Raw genomic sequence first — 23508 nt, 5'->3', positions numbered from 1 at the left:
TGCCTGTTGTGAGGCCCTGTCTTTGACATAACAGTAGCACGTCACAGGTCAATTTGCAGCCGTCCCTGCTGTCAAGGGCTTCCCCTGCCCAGGGCCTGGGTGAGGGTGAAGGTGGACTGTTCCTAGATGACTTGAGGAGGGGCTGGGCTATGCTGATTTGCGCATTTCCTAGTGTCGCCGTCCAAAGGAATGACTTTGACTAAAGCTGAAGTGACAGCTGTCACCCTGCTGTCAATCAGCTGTGGCCACGGTAACCAATCAGCAAATGGGCAGAGTGCGCCAGCATATGTTCTTAATGTGATTCTCCTTGTCACTGTGAGTATACAGTAGTTCTTTAAGTTTTCACACTCGTATGGGACCTGCTGTTTGAATTTGACAAGTCCTGGGGATCAAACATTTAAGTTGATATTGAAGTATATTATTCCTCCTGCGCTGAATTTGTGTCCATATTTTGGGGGTGTCATTATAGCCAAAAAAAACAGTGATGCACCGATGTGCGATTTTGCTGTTATTGGTCAATATCGGCAAATAAAACTGACATTAACCGATGGCAGTAGCCGATATTTAGTTGTTGTTGATAAGAATACATTTTGCATTGGCTATGTTGGTGTGTTGGTTGGTTATCTGCAGCCTACCAAGCTGTAGATTCTGAACATTTATTCCTTGTATTGAGATGTATTTGTTTCCCTGGCACAAAAGGGAGAACTAAAAACAAAATAAACATATCGGCTATCGGATGAATTGATATTTAAACATCGGTATTGGCCAATAATTTCCATCCCTAAAAAAAAACAGAAGCTTTTCACAATTTTCTTTTAAGTATAAAATATAACCATATACTTAAGTGGTTAATCAAAACACCAGAATCCCCTGTTCTCTCTGAAACGGCACAAGGTTGCGCTGAGACTATCGGCATAAGTGGCAGACTTCCTCATACTAATTGCCTTGGCTAATGGCCGCTTCCATGAAGCGCTTAGCCTGTGTGTGCAATGGCGAGGCAACCTCAGGCAAAGTATCTAGAATGAATTAACATGATTATACAGTGCCATAAGGACTCTTTTTTTATTTCAGTCTGAGCTGTGTGGCAGCCCACAACCCCCACCCCCCCCCCCCACTGCTCCTCCTTCTCTTCCTTGGCTGTGTGTGCATCCGTGTGCACACATGAAGCGTGTTTTCATACTGAAATTAATTAAATGTGCTTCCTGCCCGTGGTTTGACAACACATGCTGGCCGTCACTCGCGGGGTTCACATCAGTGGAACCACTGGCTTGTTGTTAGTTTTGTGTCACAGCCTTGATGCCCCCAAGGAGGAACTTGAGATGTTGATCGGGTGACGCTTGACATACAGTATATGAGAAAAGAGAGGGTGTTTGTTTACTGTAAAGCCTTGCTTTATTTTTGAGTAGTGGTTTCCAGACCGCATAATCACTCCTTCCATGATTTACCATAAATTGGTGTAAGCATCAACTTGGCAATGTGTCATGTTGTTGGTGCAGGCCACATTTTGAAGAAAATGTTGCCTGGATGAGAGCTGAAAATGGCTTCACTTAAATTAATGTTTACCACCTCCTCAACTATTGCTTCCCCTATAGAAACACACACACGCCCATTGGATTTCTCGTTATATAAATGTTTCACACGGGTGCCCACGCAGCCCAAACAATCAGTTTGGGCTGCCTACAAAACCTACAGTTTTGTGTGGGGGCAGCCGCACTATACAGATATAACACCAAACCACTGTAACAGCTATATCCTCCTTTCTCTAACCTCCACAACAGTGAGTGAGTGACTTGAATGTAAAAGTAGTGGTCCAGAATCTGTATCCTTGCCATAATACTTAATCATTGCCTGCCTGAGGCAATAGTTAATGTGTTTTTTCCCCATATATTTTAAATTATTCTTTCAACACAGCAGTGTCATTACCATTCACCGTACTAGTTCATGTCCCTCATAAACACCCCACTCCCTCGGTCTCTCCCAACGGAGCGTTACGGCCAGACTTGCCTCATGTCTACGGAATGCTTGTTCCCTCTCCTCCCTCTTTCCAACATAGACTAGCCTCCTAAACTGGCAGGATGCTTAGCAGTCAGAAGCCGATCTCCACGCAAATACATTAATAAAGAAATAAGGATGAGATTCCGAGCTTTATTTATGCTGTGCTGAGAATTTTGGGACCACACCTGTTCCTGCATGCTAATGTCTGACTTCTGTCAGACTCTGCTCTCTCTCTCTCTCTTGCTCTCTCACTGTCTCACTCTCGCTAGTATGTAATATGTATCAATGTATCTCTCCGTCTTTCGCTCTTATCTCCATCTCTCAGTGTCTATTCGGCAAGGATCAAGCCACTCCATTGCCCAGCCTCGTTAATGTGTAATTTGTGGTAAGAGAGAGGGAGGAAAGTCACTTTGCACTGGCTCTCTCTAAGCAGGGTAATGATGATGGACTGTGGGGTAATGGGACATTCAATCTGTGGCAGAACAGGGGATTCCTCCTCCGCTTTCCATGGAATACTCTGGCCATCTATAGCCCGGCCGGGACAGGGGAGGAAGAGGACAGTCAGGACACTTCATTTCCTCTACCTTCTCTGTGTGTGTGTGCGTGTGCGTGTGCGTGTGCGTGTGCGTGCGCAGCCTAGAAGCCTAATATCCCCCCTTGGCATGGACCGCTTTGGGCCAGGAGACCCGGGTTGAAATACCGGTGCCTGTTTCCTGGGTTTTTTTACAAGGGCGTTTCCATTAACATAAACAGTTTAGGCTGTTGCCCATATAGACAATTATTGCACACATCAGCTGCTGAGAGTTGCAAAAACTAAAATAAACGCTACAGCATGTTTCATTGACTGGACCACAGGAAAGGGAGGCAGATCAGATCAGCAGACTTCCAGCGAGTCATCAGACGTGTGCGGTGCAGTGGGTGCACCTAGATTTTAATTGTTTAGAGCAGTGGTTTTCAACCACTGGTCTGGGGACCACCAGTGGTCCTTGAGGGGGTTCCAGTTGGTCCCCAGCTAAATGATGGGGAGTTGGTAACCAAATGGACCCTTATAGATCTTTAACTTTGAGAGTGTAAAATAAAACCAAATGGACCCTCAACATCCTTACAACTAAGGAAAAAGAAACTAAGGCACTCTTCTGGTGGAAAACATTGAAGTGGCTAGTTCATAATAGAAGTATAAAAAAAACTGGGATAGTATGTGAAAAGATTTATAATTGAAAACCTCAAAACAAAGGGTATTTTATTATTATTATTTTCTTCACAGAATCAAATGTTTTATGGTCATGATTCACCAGGAGCCTGGATGGCTTGAATCTAGGCTTAAAATAATCCATATAAATATTTTTGGAAATCTCTATGGGATAAAATTAATGGAGTGAATTTGAGTGGAACCACAAAATGCTATGCCCCATTGAGTACTGACGTCACTCCCGGTCACGGAAGTATTTTTGTTATTGAAATTCCCATAGGGAAATATATAAGAACTGTGTTCCATAAATGCGTGTGGGGGGGCAGGCAGCTGTGTTCAGCAGGACTGGTGGAGGTATGAGGTATTCAGGTTACATAATCTATATCTACCGCCCGCACTATGACAAGGAAGGGGGGGGACTGACTCTTCTCTCCTATTCTCTCAGCAGTCTGTGTACAGTATGCACTTCTACTAGTGCAGCCATCACCATACTGGCACATCACCCCTCCCTCCGTCGTAAGACATCAAAATGCTGCTATTCAGACAGACAGCAGAACCTAACCGCTCCTCTGATTTTTCATATTGCCTGTAAAGGCTTGTTTAACACTATCAAGCAAACAACTGAACCTTTCACCGCTGCCTGACTGTACCTCTTTATTATGATAACGCAATATGCGGGTACGTTAAACATGGCGTGAAGGAGTCGTGAAGGAGTTTTATTGACACATGATTAGTACAGTGCTTGGATTGACGGAGATACTCAAGACACACATCTGTCCACGGTTCATGGTCCATTATATGGCTAAATCTGGCATAAGAACATTTTTGATTTTCTATTGAATATCTTAGTTACAATGAAATTGAGTTGACATGTGTTTTGCCAGGTGCTTGAAAAGCGCCTGGACTACATTTGCTAGTACCTCTAGTAGCGACCGTAGTGGACACTTTTTCATGTTTGTCTCCCTCTTGGCTTCCTCTAAAACCCATAGTCTGAACGGCATAAAACCCATACTCTGAACGTTGCAGATGAACGGCGCAACATGAGCCATGAGCTGCATCGGCTGCGGCACACAGACTGATTATAGATCAGAGAGCTTGCTGCACCTGGCAGTTCTGACTATGAGTCATTCATATATTTTTTTTAAGGGTAACTGTTGTATAATAGCAATATTACACTTGAGGGTGTGCTTTACGTAGATTATTGGCACTTCAGCGATGCTTACGGAACTCTGCTAAAGCCTCATTCCTGCAGCAACGCTGTCGTGCCAATAATCACGGTATAGCACACCCTCTTGTGTAATATTACTTAATTGCCATTGTCCTAGCTTGTTATCAGTGCCATGTTGTGTCGTTGTGTCGTTGCACCATAAACTCACAGATTATGTTTTACCAAAACAACTAGAACCCTCAACGCTAAACACTGACACTCCCCTCGTGTTAGCCTGACAAACAGCAACCGCCATCCAAGTTTTCTGAAACACATGCACACCATGCATATGGGCTATGTGCTCTGCCATAAAAAGCTACCATTATACTGTCAATGTGTGCCATTTGGCATGGCGAGGCACAGCAGGGCAGGCTGTTGAGCAAAGCCTGTGTGTTACAGGCTGGCAGTGTGGGTGGATGGGTGCTTAGAGCCTTGTGGTCGGCTGACAGAGTCAAGCAGTAGGCAGGGCAGAGGTTAATGCCTTGCCCAGGAAGAAGTCTGTACCATGCAGATGTGCCCCAGTTCTATATGGGTTTATGTGACAGTCTAGTCTCTAATGTAATATTGTTCTTCATAACGCAAGCAGGGTCCTGGTTTTGTGAAGGAAATTGGCTTAGATTAGGCCCATTTTCTAGAGGGTGTCGGTGCTTGCTTGTCCTTGAAGATTATTGCGTAAAGTATTTTTAAATGGCGTCCCCCACCTTCTGAGTCACCCCTACAGTAGCTGATTGATCATTCTGGGATGACATCGCTATGTCCCTTTGGGGACAAGTAATGAGAGGGAGACAGAGAGAGAGGGGTGTGGGTAGAGTCTGCAGGAGGGCACTTGAAAGATTCCCGGTTGTCATGGTAGCGCCACCAAGGAGACTGACAGCCCATGGATCCCTGCCTAATTGCCATGCACCCCGCCCACTCCAACTCCTCCCACTGCCATGCCCCCGCTTATTCTCAGGTATCACGTTGCATTGATCAAAGATGACATGAGTGCTCCACCCTGATGCAGCCTGCTGGTTCGTTCGCCTTTCACTGCGCTCCGTTTCTCTCTGGCTGCTCAGCATCCCCTCCATGTGCACTGATTCCTAACAGCAGCAGTGACTGTGTGCAGATGAGGCAAGATCAGGGGGTGATCTTATGAGAGAGCAGAGAGGCTGGGGGTGTAGGATGTTGGTTAAGAAAAGGAGGTGAAGGATTCTGCACAATCAATCAGATCTGCGGCTGATCTTTCTGCCCTGTCTCCTCACTCTTGGTACATAACGGGGCAGCCTAGCTAGCCCTGCTGCACCATTACCACAACAACATCTGGCTGTCAACGGCAATACTCGGCTCACACGTGTGGCATCAAGAATTAAGTGCTCATTTATGATTAGCCGCATTGTTCTCGTGTACCGGGTCTGCTGTTTATCCTACGTTTGCTTGTAATGGTGTAATTAGAAGCAGATGCATTTTTCTTGCAATCTGTAGAAGCATACTGACGGTGTAGTAAGTTTTATCTTGAATTATTCTTCTCTCTAATAGTTGGGTATATGGATTGACAGTGTGTGATGCATTAATTATTTAGGAAAACGTTGCAATCGTGAGTTCTTAAAGGGGTTTGGAATGGGGTTTGAAAGAGCCTGGTAATCATTGAGCCATTTACTAGATTGAATTGGTATTAGCGCCATTTAAAACATTTCAACACACTTGTTTGATGTGTATAGAGTTCCCCAAATTATTTGAGCGCTTGTGCGAAATGAAAGTTTTCTTTATTTAGTTTCAGACCGCAATTGTGAGAAGTCAAGTTGTTGGCAAATGTTTAAGCAAAGCTTCATGAGTTCATTGCTCTCCAACTGTGTTTTCTCTCTTTGCTATTGCATTCCATGGTCACTGAGTATATTCCTAACTGAACTCTGGTTTTCATCACAGGCCGCACTGCCGCACACAACATTTATTTACATTCCCTTTATTGTTTCCCCTGGGTACAGGACAATTACATGCATTCAAGCTTGCGTTATAAATGTCTCTGTGCCTGCGGTGAAATATGTAGCTGTCACCCTGACCACCTCAGACGGCACATCATAAAAGACCTTCTTCTATAAACGCTGGCCAGAATCCTTTCATAACCGTTGTACAGTAATAACAGCAGCAACCCCTCCGGCCGTAATGAGGGAAATATGAACAAACCCTGTAATCATTCCCTGCTGTCTTCCTAACTCCACCATTCTGATGGAACGCTTTCAGATTTGACCACGGTAAAAGAGCAGAGAGAGGGCCTGCCTCGCCTTATTAAAAACAATAACAATAATAATAATATTAACTTTTGCATCATGTGCCTTTCATGTCCTTTTGGGTCTGTTGGTTTCCGCTGTTCCTTGTTGGCTCAGAGCTGGCTGTACATTCAATATGTGAGCATAGTGGTGCTGACTTTAATGGTTGTCTTTCAGCACGAAGAGGTCCCATTTGTGGTTTATTATGTAATGGGCGAAACCTGATGTATAGCTTACACAGTGCTCTCCCACCATACATAGCCACTAATAAGATTTTTGTTGGGTAGTAATCACTTTCCAGTGCATGCCAGTGTGGTCTCTAATACAAGACATATGCACAGACGTGTGTAAACAATAAAGCATACACAAGTGAAAACCAATCCCCCAGAGCTCCTAACCACTGAAAAAGCATTTATTATCTCCAATTGGGCTGCAATAACATAATCTAGTGTGTATACTTAACATGAGGAAGAAGCCGAGTAGTAGAGGTATATGGCGGCTGAGCATTTGAGGAGGTGGGGGGTATGCACGGTGCAGGCCACTGGAATATGCTCAGATACACTCAAGGTTACTGATACTTTCTTTTTGGCCTCATACCAAGCCAATATCTTTGCCAGGAAAACACAGCCTGCACCATTCCTCTGTCGGAGGGTGAGTTCAGTTCATATGGTCATTTATATGCAAACATACGACACGAGCACAGCATAACACGCTGTCAAATGACATACAGAGAGATGTCTCTCTCTCAGTTCTGTGTATCACTTCTCTCTGCGTCTATCTCCTCTCTCTCTCTTTCACATACACACAGACTTTGCCCACTCCCCCTCGTTTGTCTTGGTCGCTGTGTTTCTGCAGGGAGGGCGCCTTTGTTTTTCTCCACAGCAGCGCAGGGGTGGGGACGCGTTATGTAATCTGTGGCGTGTGCCTCTCGATAGTGAGAGAGATGGAGCAGGGTGTGACTATAGTAACACACACTCTGGATGACATAATCCACTGACCCCATCCATGGCCTGCTTGGGTCCCCCACCCCCCCCCCCCCCCATCCATCCTCTCTGGAGTGGCCTATTCCCGGCAGCAAGCTGCCATTTGGAAACCACAGAAGAACATCCTCTTTCACCCTCAATTTGCATTTGTGCAATCTAGGACAAAATTGTTACCACAGGTCCTTGAGGCTCCGTTTTTGTTGCTGTTATATGTGTAGGGCACAGAAATGGGTTTTGTTTTGTTTTGTTTCCATGGGCAGAGGAGACGGAAACAAAGTACAGCACTGTAACGTACAGTATCTTTGTTAAAGCCAAATTCATACTTCAACATGCAATGGTGTTTCTCACCATAAATGGCAAGCAACACCGTTACCGGCATGTTTGCTTGAGTTTGATGTGCATGTGTGTGTTGATGCACTGGTGTGTTAACGTGTAGTATGTACACGTGCATTTGTTTGTATTTACCTGTGTGCACTGTGCAGATGTGTGCATCTAAACAAGCACAAGGCCCGATGCGTGCGCCCTCTTGCCTCCTCCCACGGCCAGCCGCTCTGCAGGAGCGCTGCAAAACGGAGCCATTTACTCGCCCCTCTCCCGATCTCCTCTCTCTTATCCGATGCACGTCATATACCTCATGCGGGCCACATTATGCCTGCTTATATAATTAAAATTGATTACAGCAGCACACTGCCAGCCTCCCACATATCCATATGGCACGTAATGAAACAGGTTCCTCACCTGCTAGATTCTACGTTGTGCTGTATTAAAAGGCTTGAATGGACTGAACTGATCTCTCCCAAGGGTTGCAAGCAGCATTTCAATATGTAAATCGATCTGTGGGTGAGCACTGAGCCAGCTTAGTAATAAGGCGAACACTGTATTGACTTGTTTACCGAGTGACCTGTGTATTTATTACCATCCATACTCAAGCTATAAGCATGTTTGTCCGTGCGCACACATGTCACTGCGTGCTTGCAAGACTGCGTGTTTGTGTGTGCATGCTTGCGGATGCACTGAGAAGTGCCCTGTTCATAATTATGGTAGTTTCCATAATGCTCCGGTGTACTCCCTTTGCCATGGAAGAACGTCTGTTTTTCATTAGACAAACCTTCATCCTGCTGCCTGCAACAGTGTGGGAAGCATCCACCAGTATCATTAGTTACATTCTGTGCTCACTGCCTTCGATACGGGGCGTCCATCTCTTCACATCTGCTGTGCTCACTGTGCTCAAAATGCTATCTCTCCCTGTGTTGCAGATAAAATCGAGGAGGCACAGAAAGAACTCAAAGATCCCATAGGCACACAGAAAGGTAAGATGCCTTCTGATAAAGATCAAAATGAGCAAGATTTTCAAAAGAGGAAATGGGAATGCTTTCACTTTCTGTGCGATTGTGTTCTTTATGGGAGATGTCTTATTTTGAAAAGTAAAATTTGACTTTTTGCGTTAATCATACAGCATTCAGCATTCAGACAAAAATAAGCTTGTTTTGTGTTAGTAGTCCAATAGTATGTGTATATTTATATATTGTATATTTATCTAGTGTTTTTTTTTTCCTTTTTTAAGGTATTTTATATGTTTTTATTTCGCCCTATACACTCAGTATTTTCAAGTAAGAGTTTCTATAGCAAAGAGTTTACTAGTCTTGTTTTGTTACTAGGCTATGAGTAGTACTGAAGCAGATGCCACTGCACAAACCTAATACTCTGCAGCAGTGCTTCCTGTTTCAACATAGTCCTTAGCACATCTGTATTGGATCTATTTGTGGATCTATTTAAGAAATAATAGTTTTTATTTGGTTCCTGCATTTAGATTTTAGATCGGTAATGATCCAAAACAATTTCGTATTTGGTTTGTATTTGTGATTACCCAATTAATACATGTTCTATCTTGTGACACATCTTGAAATGAAAAGTAGAAATGCATGACTAGATAGTACATACCGGTATTTAACCCATTTTGACCTGAGATCAGATTCTAAAAATGTCTTCTACATCCTGACAGTTTTCTGAAAAAGCTATGTTTCTATGTCAGTCGTTCTTCGATTTTTCAAAAATAGCAGACCTACAAGCTCCGTCAAAACATCAGTTATCATCAACTTATCAGTGAGCTAACCGTCTAACCAACTCTCCAAAATCGGGACTGGCGTCGGACTCAAAAATCTCTCCTTTTAACCCATTTTGGCCTGACCTCGAAATTACAAGCTCGTAGCGCGCCACTCTACGAGCTTGTAGATCTGCTATTTTTCAATAGCTAAAGCATAACATAATGCTAACACCAAAAGGGGTTCCCGCCCAGAATGGGTTAAGTGTTTAGGGTTAATTCTGTCTAGAGATGTCTTAAGACAGCCATCCATCAGTTTTTGCATAACAAACATTTACATTTTTAATGTATACATTATTTTGAAACCATTGTTCTTACAATTGCAATTTGGCTTTTGCGATGTAACTAAATTAAAATAGAATATCTGTTACAATAAGGTTAACTCTGTGTCAAGCCAAGTTACCGTAGTTTTCTGCTAACCTGTTTAAGTTGTCTGTGTTCTTGAGAAATTTTAGTAACTACAGTACAATTAAACTGTTAAACGTAGGTTGTCCTTAGAAGAACTTTATTGTTTGAAAATACACCAAGCTTCTTTGCAGGATGTGCAAGCTTGCACTGAGTCACCCTTTTGAGGCTGGGTGTGGATATGTTAAACGGCAAGGATTAAAACCTGACGGGAATATCTAAATCCCTTTCTCAAAATACTGCTGTTAGTGAAGATGTCACTAACCGACAGTCAAAGGGTAATCCCTGTGACAAGCCACTTTTTAAAACAGTTCATTCCAACAACACCCTGTGTGTACATACAATAGATTCGACCACCATGTTGTGATCTGTTCCTACAAAATCCAGGCTCTACAAGATCAAAGGTGAAACCCTTCAACATTATATGTTCAGGCTAGGTGTGCAAGCAACAACTAATAAATGTAATCGATTATAGAAAATAATATATATTTTAATAAAATAATCAAAACGAATCACCACATGCACAACATGGTGCTATATATAATTGAAAACATGAAAATGTTTGGATGGATCTTTATTCAATTAAAAATGGCTAGTTTCCATCCATGTAAGTGATTTATGTTTTTCTTCTGTCTAAAGGCATCTTTTTGTGCTGTATGATTTGGCTTAATTCGGGACTATCATGGTTTGTCTGCAGAACATGTTATGTTGGTTGCAGGCTATTTTAAAAGCTCTTTGGCTGCATGTTTGTGTGGAGAATGGATTAGCCCAACTTATGTAAAGACTAGGCGTTCCTAAGTCTTAGTCTAATTATGCCAGAAACCAGAAGGAATCCTGACCTCATCTTCTTGGGAAATACCTACTGTACAAAAGCCAGGAAACTGTGACAGGGCAATGGTAAACTTATGCAACTAGTTCTTTAAACCACATTCTGAAAACGGCCATTGTATGGCCAATATGAAAAAAGAAAAATATGGGCCACCCTGTTTTGGGTGCGCCTGTTCAACAACAGTGGAGCTTTATTGTTGGATTGCTGTGGTGACAGCATGACGACTCACAGTCAAAGCCTTGGGCTACTGTAGATGATTGCTTGTGCTATCAACTTCAGGTGGTACTATTTTAGTTTGAATTAGACACATTGTATAAAGTATAGTGTGTGTGTGTGTGTGTGTGTGTGTGTGTGTGTGTGTGTGTGTGTGTGTGTGTGTGTGTGTGTGTGTGTGTGTGTGTGTGTGTGTGTGTGTGTGTATAACATGTCACTCAATATGTATTTTCAATAGTTTATTTATTGAATTGTTACTGTACATGTATCATAATATAACAATTCTATTTATCTACCACAAATCGAGAAAAGTGAGAAATACTCGTAGCACAAGTCATCATCGAAAGTCATTTGGCATGCAAATGAAGATATTTTAGAGTCAATCATTTGAACAGAACAATGCACACATTCTAATTGTACCAAAAGGCCTATATAAAATATTGGTGCTGAATCAGACAAATACAAAAATATAACTAGCAAGCCTAATTTGTGATTTCAGTGGATCAGGTTGTAGGAATATAGATAATATTCAATGAATATAGATAATTTATGCACACAAAGAAATTATACAGAATGGACTGATATTTCGCTCACTATGCCAACAACATGTACTTTCTTCTTTTTTTTGAGGGGCACTAGCCCCTGCTATATCCAGCATTTGGTGTGTGTGTGCGTGTGCGCGCGTGTGTGTGTGTGTGGGTATTTAATAAACTGTGACACTTAATCAGACACGGCAACAGCCTATGAATTCATGCTTATGCCTTTATGTCCACAGGGATACCCGAGGCCAGTGTCAGAAATGCAGACATAAAAGGCCTGAAGAGGAAAAAGGTTGTAGGGGAGAATCAGCTCAAGAAAATTCCCAAATCTCCAGTGAAGAAACCCCTGCAGTCCAAGACAACGACTCTCCACAGACACAGAGCACCATCCGACCAAACTGAACCTTCCAGCTCCTCCTATCCCAACAGCCCCACTCACAACCCCACTGGGTCCCCCAGTGGAAGCACAAATCCTGAATATGCCCAGCCAGTTGCAGCATCCCCTGAGGAAGGAACATCCTCCACTGACCACGAAGAGCTGAAGCAGGGGGAAGCTTCCTCTTCAAAGCCACAGTCTCTTGAACCCAGCAGTGGAAAAGAGTCCTCTGCACCTGCAGTTGCAGTGTCTCAGCCCAAGGATAGTAAGAGCTGTGGCGGCCGTTTTGAAGGGGATTCTTACCACACGACTGCACCCCTCGAGGTCCTACTAAAAGCCATGGAGCCAGACTTCAGCACGTTGGCTGAAAGGAAAAACTCCTTCCAAGTTTCCATTGGAAGGCCTACCCCAGCACTCACTGCCCAATCTAGTGGTGAAATAAAGCCAATGTCATCATTAAGTTTTGGTCTCCAAGGTCAACCACCCCATATGCAGACTTACTATGTAGACAAACAAGGGAACTTTATTGGCATAGCAGCACCACTACAGGGTCATTTACAGATGTCTACCCCAGCTACTTCTCATGCTGCACAACATTTCATACCCGTTGCTGCCAATCAAGAAAAACCTGGTTTACGTGTGAGCTTTAGCACTGGACCAGCCACCATAACTCCTGTTCCCTCATGCTCCAATGCCTTGCCTCAAAGTCAGCCACCTGTGGTTCATACGTGCCAGTCCCTCTCAGCCAGTGTCCCCAGTACCATCCAAATCCCTGTCACACCTGGCTGCAACCAAGTTCAGATGGCCTCTGTTATGAATTTTAGTCCTGAGCAGACAGCTAAGGATCAGAAGCCGAAGAAGCAGGGGAAATATGTTTGTGAATACTGCAATCGAGCATGTGCAAAACCCAGTGTGCTGCTCAAGCACATACGGTCTCACACAGGAGAGAGACCCTACCCATGTGTTACATGTGGCTTCTCATTCAAGACCAAGAGCAACTTGTACAAGCATAAGAAATCTCACGCTCATGCTATAAAACTTGGCCTTGTTGCACGTTCTGAATCTGGAGGAGGCTCACTCTCCCAAGAATCTGATAAAGCCCTTGGAACACAATCAGATGTAGAGGAGAGTGGGGACAGTGATGGAGAAAGCAGCACTGCAGATGTGGACCATGACTCCTCACACAGCAGTAACACAGCTTTTTCAGAGAGTAGTTTGCAAAGTGTAGGCACAACACAAGCAAGCCACGGCGAAGCCGACTCAGCATCTGTCTTAGAGTCAGTCAAACTGGCCTCCAGTCAGAGGGGTTATGAGCCCAAAGTGACAGCTGCACTTCCAAAAGTCGTTGTTTATCCAGTGAATGTATCCCCTCTGAGAGCTGATAGCCCGAGAGTCACTGATGCTGCACCGGAGCAAGCTGCTGTGCAGCGCAGAGAGTTCCAGTCTGCCCATCTGAGATCCAGCATCACCGTACTCTCATCCTTGAAAGAGGTGGACTGTTCCAATCCCTCTCTGGACATTGTAAGTGAGGATGAGGACCAACATTGCAGGTCTCCACTCTTAAGTGGACATGCTCAACTTCAGCGACAACAAGCAACAGACTTTTCTCAACAGCAGCAGGCCAAGTGCCTGCTTAGTCCCCGCAGTTTAGGAAGCACAGACTCTGGCTACTTCTCACGCTCTGAAAGCGCTGATCAGGCCATGAGCCCCCCAAGTCCATTTGTAAAGCTAACCCCCCCAATGGACATGGACGTTTCCAAGACCAATCTCCCCCCTGTGGTTGCAACAGTAATGTATGTAGCAGCAGAGGAAAAACCAAGAGCCACACTAGGGCAAATGCGCCCCCCACTGGAAACAAAAGCACTCTCCCTGGAGGAAAGGATTTCAAAGTTGATATCTGACAATGAGGCAGTAGTTGACAACAAGCAGCTAGATAGTGTCAAACCAAGACGGACATCTCTTTCAAGGCGAGGTAGCATAGACTCTCCTAAATCGTACATATTTAAAGACTCTTTTCAGTTTGACCTCAAACCTATGATGGGAAGAAGGTCAAGTTCAAGCTCAGACATACCCAAGTCGCCATTCACCCCCACGGATAAATCAAAGCCAGTATTTCTACTCTCTGTACCTCCTCAATATCCACCTATGGATTGTTTGCCAATAACAAGGAGTAACTCAATGCCTACAACACCAGGACACTCTGCTCTTCATATAAACGTTGCCCCTCAACCTCACCCTTTGCGAATCTGTCAATCATTTGATGATAAAATCGGTTCTTTGAATGACGATGTCTTTTCATCAGCCCCATCTACCCCAAATCCAGCTATACATTCTCGTACTTTGGTGAGGCAAGCAGCAGTAGAGGATTTTTCCACGAATGAGGGGCATGGACTCCACACTGTCCGCTCCATGGATGAAGGCTGTCTTGGTCCTAGTATTTCCACAGAGATGATGCAAAGAAGCAGATCTTTTGAGCACAGCCAGGACAGAAACAGGAAATTGCAGCAGAATAAAGGCACAATGTATGAGTGTGAGACTTGTCGAAACCGGTACAGAAAGCTAGAGAATTTTGAAAATCACAAGAAATTCTATTGCTCCGAGCTTCATGGTCCAAAAAACAAGCCAGTAGCTGTTAAGGAGACCGAGCATGATGTTTTCCAGGTTAGCACACAGCATCCCATACTCCTACGATCAACAGGCATCTCGGGGATAATGGATCAACAGAATTCAATTCAATCAATTCGAAAGAGAAGGAAAATGAAGAGCGTTGGAGATGATGAAGACCAATCTCCCACTGACGTCATTCCCCCATGCTCCGTCAGCTTGGATTCATATCAGCTTCCAGCAGCTATGGCGGTGGTGCTGGACATCCAGCCGAAGAACAGTCCAACGCATCTACCTCAGATCCAGCTTGTAGCAAGAGGTACAGATACATCAGAGTCCAGACTGTCGCCAATACGAGAGGCCCAGATCAGTACTTCTACTAAGGAGAGAGGGGAACTGCAGAGGCAAGGCAGTGGTACATCGGTCATTAGACACACCAACTCTCTCAGCAGACCCAATTCTTTTGAGACTCTCAGCAGACCCAATTCTTTTGAGACAGCAGAATCTTTTGACAGGGCTTCTCCTGTCGATAGCATGGAGAAGGATGTCCAGGGCAAGATCAAAGCAGAGACTACAGCAAATATTTCAATTGAGAGTTACCATGAACAGATGTCTATACCCAAGGGTGCTGACTATGGAAAACAAGGTATGCAACATTGTGTTGCTGCTGTGGAAGCATCGGCGAGTGAGACCTCTACCCCAGTCCACCAGTCACGACTGGTCCGCCAGAACAACATTCAGGTCCCTGAAATTCTGGTCACAGAGGAGCCTGACAGAGAACATGAGGTACAGAGTACTGAGGTAGTAGATAAACCCACAGATTCATTCAGCTGGCCTCAGAGGAGCGAGAGCTTGTCCAAGCTGCCAGCGGAGAAACTTCCTCCGAAAAAGAAGAGAATTCGTCTCGCTCAAATGGACTACTCCTCTGGTGAATCTAGTTTAGAGTCCAGCCTCTCTCGAAGCCTCAGCAGGGACAGTAGCCTCTCTCGGTGCTCCAGTGTTTCAGCCTCTTTTGACAGAGATGAGCCATCCAGATCAGAGAGTCCCTCTAGGGGGGATTCTGTCACCAAAAGCACAGAGCCTCAAGGGATACCAACAGCCTTCAACACACTTGGGGTACCAGGGATGATGAGGCGGGCTGCCTCTGAACAGATAAGCTGCACTCAGCCCTCTGTGGAGATTTCATCTGACTACCGTAGCAAATCATTTGACTGTAGCCATGTATCACCCAGCAGACCCTTGTCCCCTGTAGGACAGCCTAGAATTGCACAGATCCCTCAAGTAACCCAGGTGCCACTCATTGAAAGGCGTCGGGGGCCATTAGTTTGTCAGATGTCTTTAAAATTAGGTCCAGAAAGTCATCAAAATGTTCGAAAAAATATCATACCACTGGAGAAACTCACCATCACAAATGTAAGCCCTATCTCTCACCATAGACCCCAACAGATTCATATTGCCAACAAGCCACCCATTCAACCCTTTGTCTTATATTCTGGAGAAACACCCTTGCAGAAGAATGAGCGAATGGTTCAAAGCATTAATTTGGGTAACCCAATGCTGCACGCTCAAGTCCATGGCCTTCCACACCCTTGGCATCAAACATCAAGGGTTCAAACAAGCCAAATGTTACAGCAACCTCTGGGTCAGATCTCTGCCAGTCGAGAAAATGCCCCAAATAAATTATCTGACTCTGATGAAAAGAAATGTTTTGTGCCCAAATACCAACTCCAGTATCCTGATCTGGGACCTGGCCAAACATTTTCTTTCTCTAGCACACAGGGATCTCAGATAACCTTGCCAATTTTAACAATACCTATTGCCAATCAGATTGTGAGTGTGTCAAAGCCTTCAGACGTGATCCACAAAGTCTACATTGCTCAACACAGTCATCAGGAAGCCGACATTAAGACACAACCTGTAGGACAACAAAGGGATACCTTAAATCAGAACCAACCAAGCATTGCTCCACTGCCCCAGATTTTGATAACCCATGAGAAGATGACTCATCTTATCCATCCTGTGTCCATTAAAAATAGCCTCTCACCCATTCACAGTGTAGATAGTGATATACAAATTGCACCAAATGTAAATAAGGATAGACTTCCAACTCATATTGTCAGTACTCAGAACCATAGTGGGGAAAGAATTCCCTCTCTTGGGTCTTTACATTGCACACAGAAACTGGCATCGGTAACCTTATGCCCACAGCAGGAGCCAACTGCCTCCAGCAAACGAATGCTGTCGCCTGCTAATAGCTTGGACATATATATGGAAAAACACCAGAAGCGGGCTAAGGATGAACATGGAATAGCCTGTCTCACTGATGGCCGGTCAGTGAACTATCTGAACTCCAAGATGGCAGACGTGACTCGACAACGAAAATTTACACTTGTCAGGCAAGTTTGCACCACTGAACCCGCAGACAGCCCCATTGAAACCGAGGCCCCGCCATTGCCTCAGGATAAACGAGATGGGGAGAAGGACTCAGAGGCTACTGATGAATGCAAACCCATGTCACCTGACAGCACTGGGTTGGATAAAGAACATTCAACTGCAATTCCTCAGGAGACGGGCTCTGTGTCGAACACCAGTCCAGGTAGTCAGAGTGCCTCCATTCCATCTAGTAACAAGTTCAACCTGAAGCCCCATGACAAGACTGAGGAACACAAGTGGTCTTCAGCCAAGTCTCCCATAAGGCCCTCCAGTTTCCAGGGTAGTCAGATTAAACTAACCTCATCTGTGTCTGTCGTCAACACGAGAGACAGCCACCGCTTGTCTTTCCCAAGTCTTAAGACCGCAACCACCTTCACGTGGTGTTTCTTGATGAAGAGGAGGCCTCTCCACGTTCCTCAGATAGACCTAAAGATCTCAGCATACGCCACCTGGCCAGTCAGCCCCAATAACCCAAATTTCCTCGGACTGCCCACCAAAGTGGTCATGTCTCTCTTTGACTCCAAGCAGAGTTCCAAGAAAATACTCTACACCTCGGCAATAAAAACGAGTGGAAAATCTGACATCCTGTCTTACTCCGGCAAGCTGAAAGATATCATGCCGAGGGTAAGAACAAATTCTAATTCATACGCTGTGATAACAGAATGCATATAGTTCAGTCCAAAACACTGATGTTATGATAACAATCTGCTTATGTGATGTAATTATAATACATTTATTTTCTTTGCATTGCCAGGTGCTAATAACACAAAAGTCTGCAACAGCTGAAAGCAAAATCAAAGGCCAGCCCGAGACACAGCCCAGCAGTGAGTCAGACAAGGATCTATCCAAAACAGAACCAAGACGTGTCAAAATATTTGATGGAGGGTATGAATACAAGTCTTATAATTACATAATTACTCACATACCAACAACACAGTTGTCAAGTTGTGTATTTTATTTGAAATGCAAAGTTATGTTTATGGTGGGGATGGTTGAGCACATTTTATTTAACACTAATGGTTCTGTCATCAACGCCACAGATACAAATCCAACGAGGAATATGTGTATGTGCGTGGCCGTGGCCGTGGTAAATACATCTGTGAAGAGTGTGGGATTCGCTGCAAGAAACCAAGCATGCTACGCAAACACATCCGTACTCACTCTGATGTCCGGCCATATCACTGCACCCACTGCAACTTTTCCTTCAAGACTAAAGGTTAGAGTGCGGATCTGCTTATTTGTTGGACTTGTCTTGAATAGTAATACATTTTATTACTTTCATAAATGGGTGTCCAATCCATGTATTTTGCACCCTTGGTAAAGAGTAAAAATGTCTAACAAACAATACTGCAGAAGTATGCGAACAAGAAGGCACTGGAGCAGCTCAGACGATTTAGGCCCTTATTTTATTTGTAACAGGGTGCAGGTAAAAAGCGACAACGTTTCGATGTGTCAATTACATCTTCGTCAGGTCATACTGCACTTCTATGTAAAGGTTTTAAATTATGCCATTTATTCAGAAAAAAGTGCACAAAGACCGGCACACCATCTGCACATTTAGGCAACGTTTCGGTCAAAGACCTTCTTCAGGCATCTGAAAATTGTGCCATTTAAAATGCATTTGAACATTAACTAGAGCTGCTTGTGAATAGAAATGTATGCCCTTTTTTCTACTAATGGTTTCAATAATGTGTTTTCCACTCTAGAATACAACTGTGTAAAAATACTGTAATTATGCGTGATTAGAATGGCCATGTTCATTGAAATTATATAAATCGTGATAATAACCAGGCATTTTTTATAGCTTCTAGTACTGAGAGAGGATGATTCACCATTCGTTCTCAAACTAACCTACCCACGCGCCACTGCAGTGTCAGAACAACCCACATGCTTTTAAAAATGTCTTCCGTTAGTCACCTGTTACATGCATCCTATCCGAAAGCAGAGTTCTTTTATGTAAACTCCCACCAGGTTTTTGTTCAACCTCCACCCACCCTGAAACATCTTATCTCTCTGGTTGCAGGGAATCTGACCAAACACATGAAGTCCAAGGCGCACAGTAAGAAATGCATGGAGATGGGCATTCCCGAGGGTCTCCTAGACGATCACGACACCGAGGACTCAGGTACAGTGTTTCCCTGTTCGGCTATGAACTGCTGGGAAATACACAGGGGCCATTGTGTGTTGCAAAGCCATACACATTTTATACTCTACATTATTTTCTGTTGATTCAAAGTAAAATTACCAGTAGAATATTGCTTATTTGTTTTGTTCAGAATGTTATCAAATCAAACTGCAAACATTTTTTGTTCGCACCATTACCCAATGGAATCGAGCAACAGGAAAGCCCTTCTTTAAATAGTTCCCCTAATGGCATGTGCTAATGTATGATGCTGATTGTCCCTGCCTGTGCTCTGTAGCTGTGCGGATCAATAGCAGTGCCACAGTCTAATTACAAATTCTAAATGCATCTTCTTCCCCTGTTAACTCTGAGCGCATGTGGGCGGCATGCACAGCATTTAGAGAGGAAATTGCTGCGTCTAATTTTAGAAGAAAAAAAGAGAGTGAGAGAGAGAGAGCGAAGCTGCCTGAAAGCGTTCTGTAGTCCAACTCTCTAAAAGCATGTTTGTTTTTCTCTCTCTTGCCTGTGATGAAGCTTAGGGACTTTATACTGGTCTAGGGTGTGAAACACCACCGCTGTGGCGCTGGTAATTCTTCAGTGGTGAATTTAATGAATGAGAAAGTGGTTTAAAAACACTGCCTATTAGCTTATCTGAAATGCATTAGCTCGGATGACTAGTGTTCTTTCTGGAATATACTGAGACAGCATTCCTTCTTTCTACTGCAGGAGACCGCAGTCAGGTGGGCAGCACTGACCGTCCTGATTCTGATGGCGAGGACTCAGAGGGCGCCGATGACGAGGACAATGATGACAACGAGGAGGAGGAGGAAGACAGTCAGGCAGAGTCGGGCCTGTCCACTAATCCCTCTGTGTCAGCAAGCCCCCTGCACTTCCCGTACCACCAGGCCGAGGTACCCCCTAGTGCCCTGCTAGCCCAGATGTCCATCAGCTCAGCTCCCCTCCCGGTGTCCCAGCCTCGGAATTTTGACTCCCACACTTCGGACACAGAGTCTGTCCCAATGATGAGCCCCGTGTCCATGAGCAAGGAGATGCCTACCTTAGTGTCCAGTTCCAGTCCTGGCCTCCTCCCCTACAACCCCCCACCCCTTCCCCCGAACTCGGATCCCTTCGCATCAGACACAGAGTCAGTGCACATGATGAGTCCTGTATCACCATGCAGGCAGATGTCTATCGACTACCCTGATTTTGACTTGCCCCCTAGTCCCCCAGCACCGGGCAAGGGCTACAAGCTCGGCCAGGTGAGACCCATGCATTCCCACTATCTCTCTCTCTTTGCCCCTCCCTGTTTCCTCCTAGTAGTGTCTTCATTTCCTCTCCTGTCCATACCCCTTGCCTTGAGTCATGCATGCAACACACTTCTGCACAGCTCTGTTAATTGTTCTGCAAAGGTGAAAAAAATCACACCTGTGTGAACTGAGTGGTGCAGTGACGTCACACACTAACCATAGCAACCATGCTCACATGTACGTGGGGCCACGTACAGGTACACAGGTACATACAGACAAAGCTGGTTATTGGAGTGGTTTGCACCACTCAAAAATAGACAGGCCATTTTTCAATTTAAAAACTTGATTCTCATAGCATTGAATTTCTAAAGTGTTCCCATAATAATAATAATGGATTTTATTTATAACGCACTTTACATTCGTTTGAATCTCAAAGTGCTACAGTGAGCAAATGCAAAAGAATAAAAATAAAAACATAAGAAGCATTACACCATTAAAACCATCTAAGAAAAGGGAACACAATTTAAAACAAAATGGCATGCTATCAAAACGCTTTGTTAAAAAGGAAAGTCTTATGTCCTCTCTTAACCCATTTAGGCCTGACGTCGAAATAAAATAAACGTTCGCTCTGAAAGAATATATATTCAAAGATTTGTGCCGCATTTTTACGATTTAAAAAAAAATAGCAGACCTACAAGCTCGTAGCGCGCCACTCGGTGGCACTCGGTGGCACCCATGGTGCGCAGGTTGGTTTTGACGGGTTTGAGGTTCCCATGTCATTTCACTTTGAGTTAATGTTTATTATTTAACTTCTATTGCAGGATGGATCCCATGCCGTGCCAACGAGTGAGTCTGGCTTCCCAGTAGATCGCAGCACTCAGACCTCTTCCTATGCCCCTCAAGGTGCCATGCACTTTCCTGCCCAGGGCCCAATCCACGCACTTGCACGAGGGGTCCAGACCCACCTGTTCAGCCACTTGCCCCTGCACTCCCAGAGCCCAATCCACGCACCTGCACGAGGGGTCCAGACCCACCTGTTCAGCCACCTGCCCCTGCACTCCCAGGGCCCAATCCACACACCTGCACGAGGGGTCCAGACCCACCTGTTCAGCCACCTGCCCCTGCACTCCCAGCAGCCTGCTCGCTCCCCATACAGTATGGTCCCAATAGGAGGGATCCAGCTCGTGCCTGCTGGTCTGGCAGCTTACTCCACCTTTGTGCCCTTACAGGCGGGCCCTGTGCAGCTCACTATCCCTGCAGTTAGTGTCATCCACAGGAACACTAGTCCACTGCCAGCTCCAAACACTTTACCCCAGCATGAGAGCTCCCGCACCCAGCCCCTGGTGGTCCAGGAACCCATCAGCAGCATTGTGCCCTGCTTTCCTCTAGGACAGGTCACTGGTCTGCAGGCTCAGACTCTACAGCCAATGGGTCTGGAAACACTCAACCTTATGGGGCTGACCAACACAGGCCTGGCCTCTGCACAGCTGCTGCCCCCGCAGGGGCTCACCCTCAATGCCACATTGGGCCTGCAAGTCCTGGCTGCAAGCCCTACTTCCCAGAGCAGTACCGTCACATATTCACATACCCAAACACATATCCCTGGTCTGCAGTTCGTCAACATCGCCTTGCCTGCTCTCATTCCTTCCATCAGTCCTCTCCCTGCGCCCTCGGAAAGGCAGGGTAGTCCAGAAGCCCCAGCAGCTCCGATGGCCCAGTTGGTGCGAACTGAGCCGGGACCTTCAAGGAGAGACTCATCCAACTCGACACCAACCCCTCCAACAGTCAGCACCACTTCAGAAGTGACATCAGCGGGCGCTAGGCACAGCATAGGAAGTCGTACTCGGCTACCACAGACAGTGGAGAAGGAGGCAAGGGGTAAAACACCACAGCATCCAACACCAGCTTCCTACAGTGGAGCAGACAAGCAGTTACTAGCCAGGGGCGCCAATGACCATGCCCCTCCAAGGGCCAATGACCATGCCCCTCCAAGGGCCAATGACCATGCCCCTCCAAGGCCACCAGTGCTCTCCAGGCAACAGGTTACTGACGATGACAATGAGGCATCCAGCGATGATGAAGACAGACTTGTCATCGCTACATGAAAAGCCCCAATTGGAAAGCTCTTCTTTGTTCTCTTTTTGTAATGCTTGTCACTTTGTAAGACTGAAAAACACTTCTTCGGGGGTTTGTCTCTTTGCAAATCGCCTTTCAAAGCACAGAATCTGACATTCATATTGTATGTGCAATCATATAATGACTGTGTTTATTATGATGACCAATCGTTTTATTTTTACTTTCACGTCAGCTCGAGACAATTTCTTTTTTTTGTACATGTTGTATAGACACTTGTGCCTTTTTGGAGTTTCTTGTTTAGGAACCTTGTACATAATTCCTTATGAATTCAGTAGTTATTTGTGTTCAAAAGATGGAAGTAGGAGCAGGGAAAACGGATATCAGTTTTATTTTGCAAAATTTGTCGTAAATATATTGAAAGATTAATGTTGTACTGGTAAATGTACATTTCTATGGATCTTGGGGCAATGTTTCTGTGTACAGATGTTGTGTTCACCTATTTATTATATTCCATCTAGTGCCCATTATGATTCATAAGTCCATAGGTATGTGCAATATGGTAGCTTTACATTGCGGTATCAATATTATGAACTGTATCAGTAAATCTTTGTTTACAAACATTCAAGCAGAGTCTGTCTTTTAATTTCAAACACTACACACATTCAAACTGGATTTGAATTTGGCATCCAATTATGCCAAGTATTGGCATAGTTTATGTATTTTTATTCAGGTAACAAGACAATCGTAAATAATTGATAATAGATGCAGAGACAAATTAAAGTTACTAAATACTGTAATTGCATAGAGTAGCATTAAGACAATCAAGTAAAACTGGTTCACTTTGCTGTGTCCTTGGGAAATTAGCATTTTGTAATATGGTGGTCAGCTGTTGAACTTGAGAATGGCCTGATATTTTTCTTACATTTCAAAATATATTTAACAAGCA

General features: G+C 44.6%; 1 protein-coding gene across 1 annotated transcript in view; it reads left to right on the top strand.

Moving 5' to 3' along the window:
• hivep1 (HIVEP zinc finger 1) overlaps nucleotides 1-23187 on the top strand; it is a 48747-nt gene extending 25560 nt beyond the window's left edge. Inside the window, exons 3-9 of the mRNA XM_079522495.1 lie at nucleotides 8874-8927; nucleotides 11941-17741; nucleotides 17872-18002; nucleotides 18158-18333; nucleotides 19141-19242; nucleotides 19966-20498; nucleotides 21308-23187. Coding sequence (XP_079378621.1) covers nucleotides 8874-8927; nucleotides 11941-17741; nucleotides 17872-18002; nucleotides 18158-18333; nucleotides 19141-19242; nucleotides 19966-20498; nucleotides 21308-22591 — 8081 coding nt within the window. The 3' untranslated portion in view covers nucleotides 22592-23187. The remainder of the gene's footprint in view (nucleotides 1-8873; nucleotides 8928-11940; nucleotides 17742-17871; nucleotides 18003-18157; nucleotides 18334-19140; nucleotides 19243-19965; nucleotides 20499-21307) is intronic.
• The last annotated feature ends 321 nt before the right edge of the window (nucleotides 23188-23508 follow it).

Source organism: Electrona antarctica, assembly GCF_951216825.1.
Source record: "Electrona antarctica genome assembly, chromosome: 15".
In the NCBI taxonomy this organism is placed as follows: domain Eukaryota; kingdom Metazoa; phylum Chordata; class Actinopteri; order Myctophiformes; family Myctophidae; genus Electrona; species Electrona antarctica.
The sequence above is the reverse complement of the archived record's forward strand: the minus strand, read 5'-3'. Positions and strand labels throughout refer to the sequence as shown.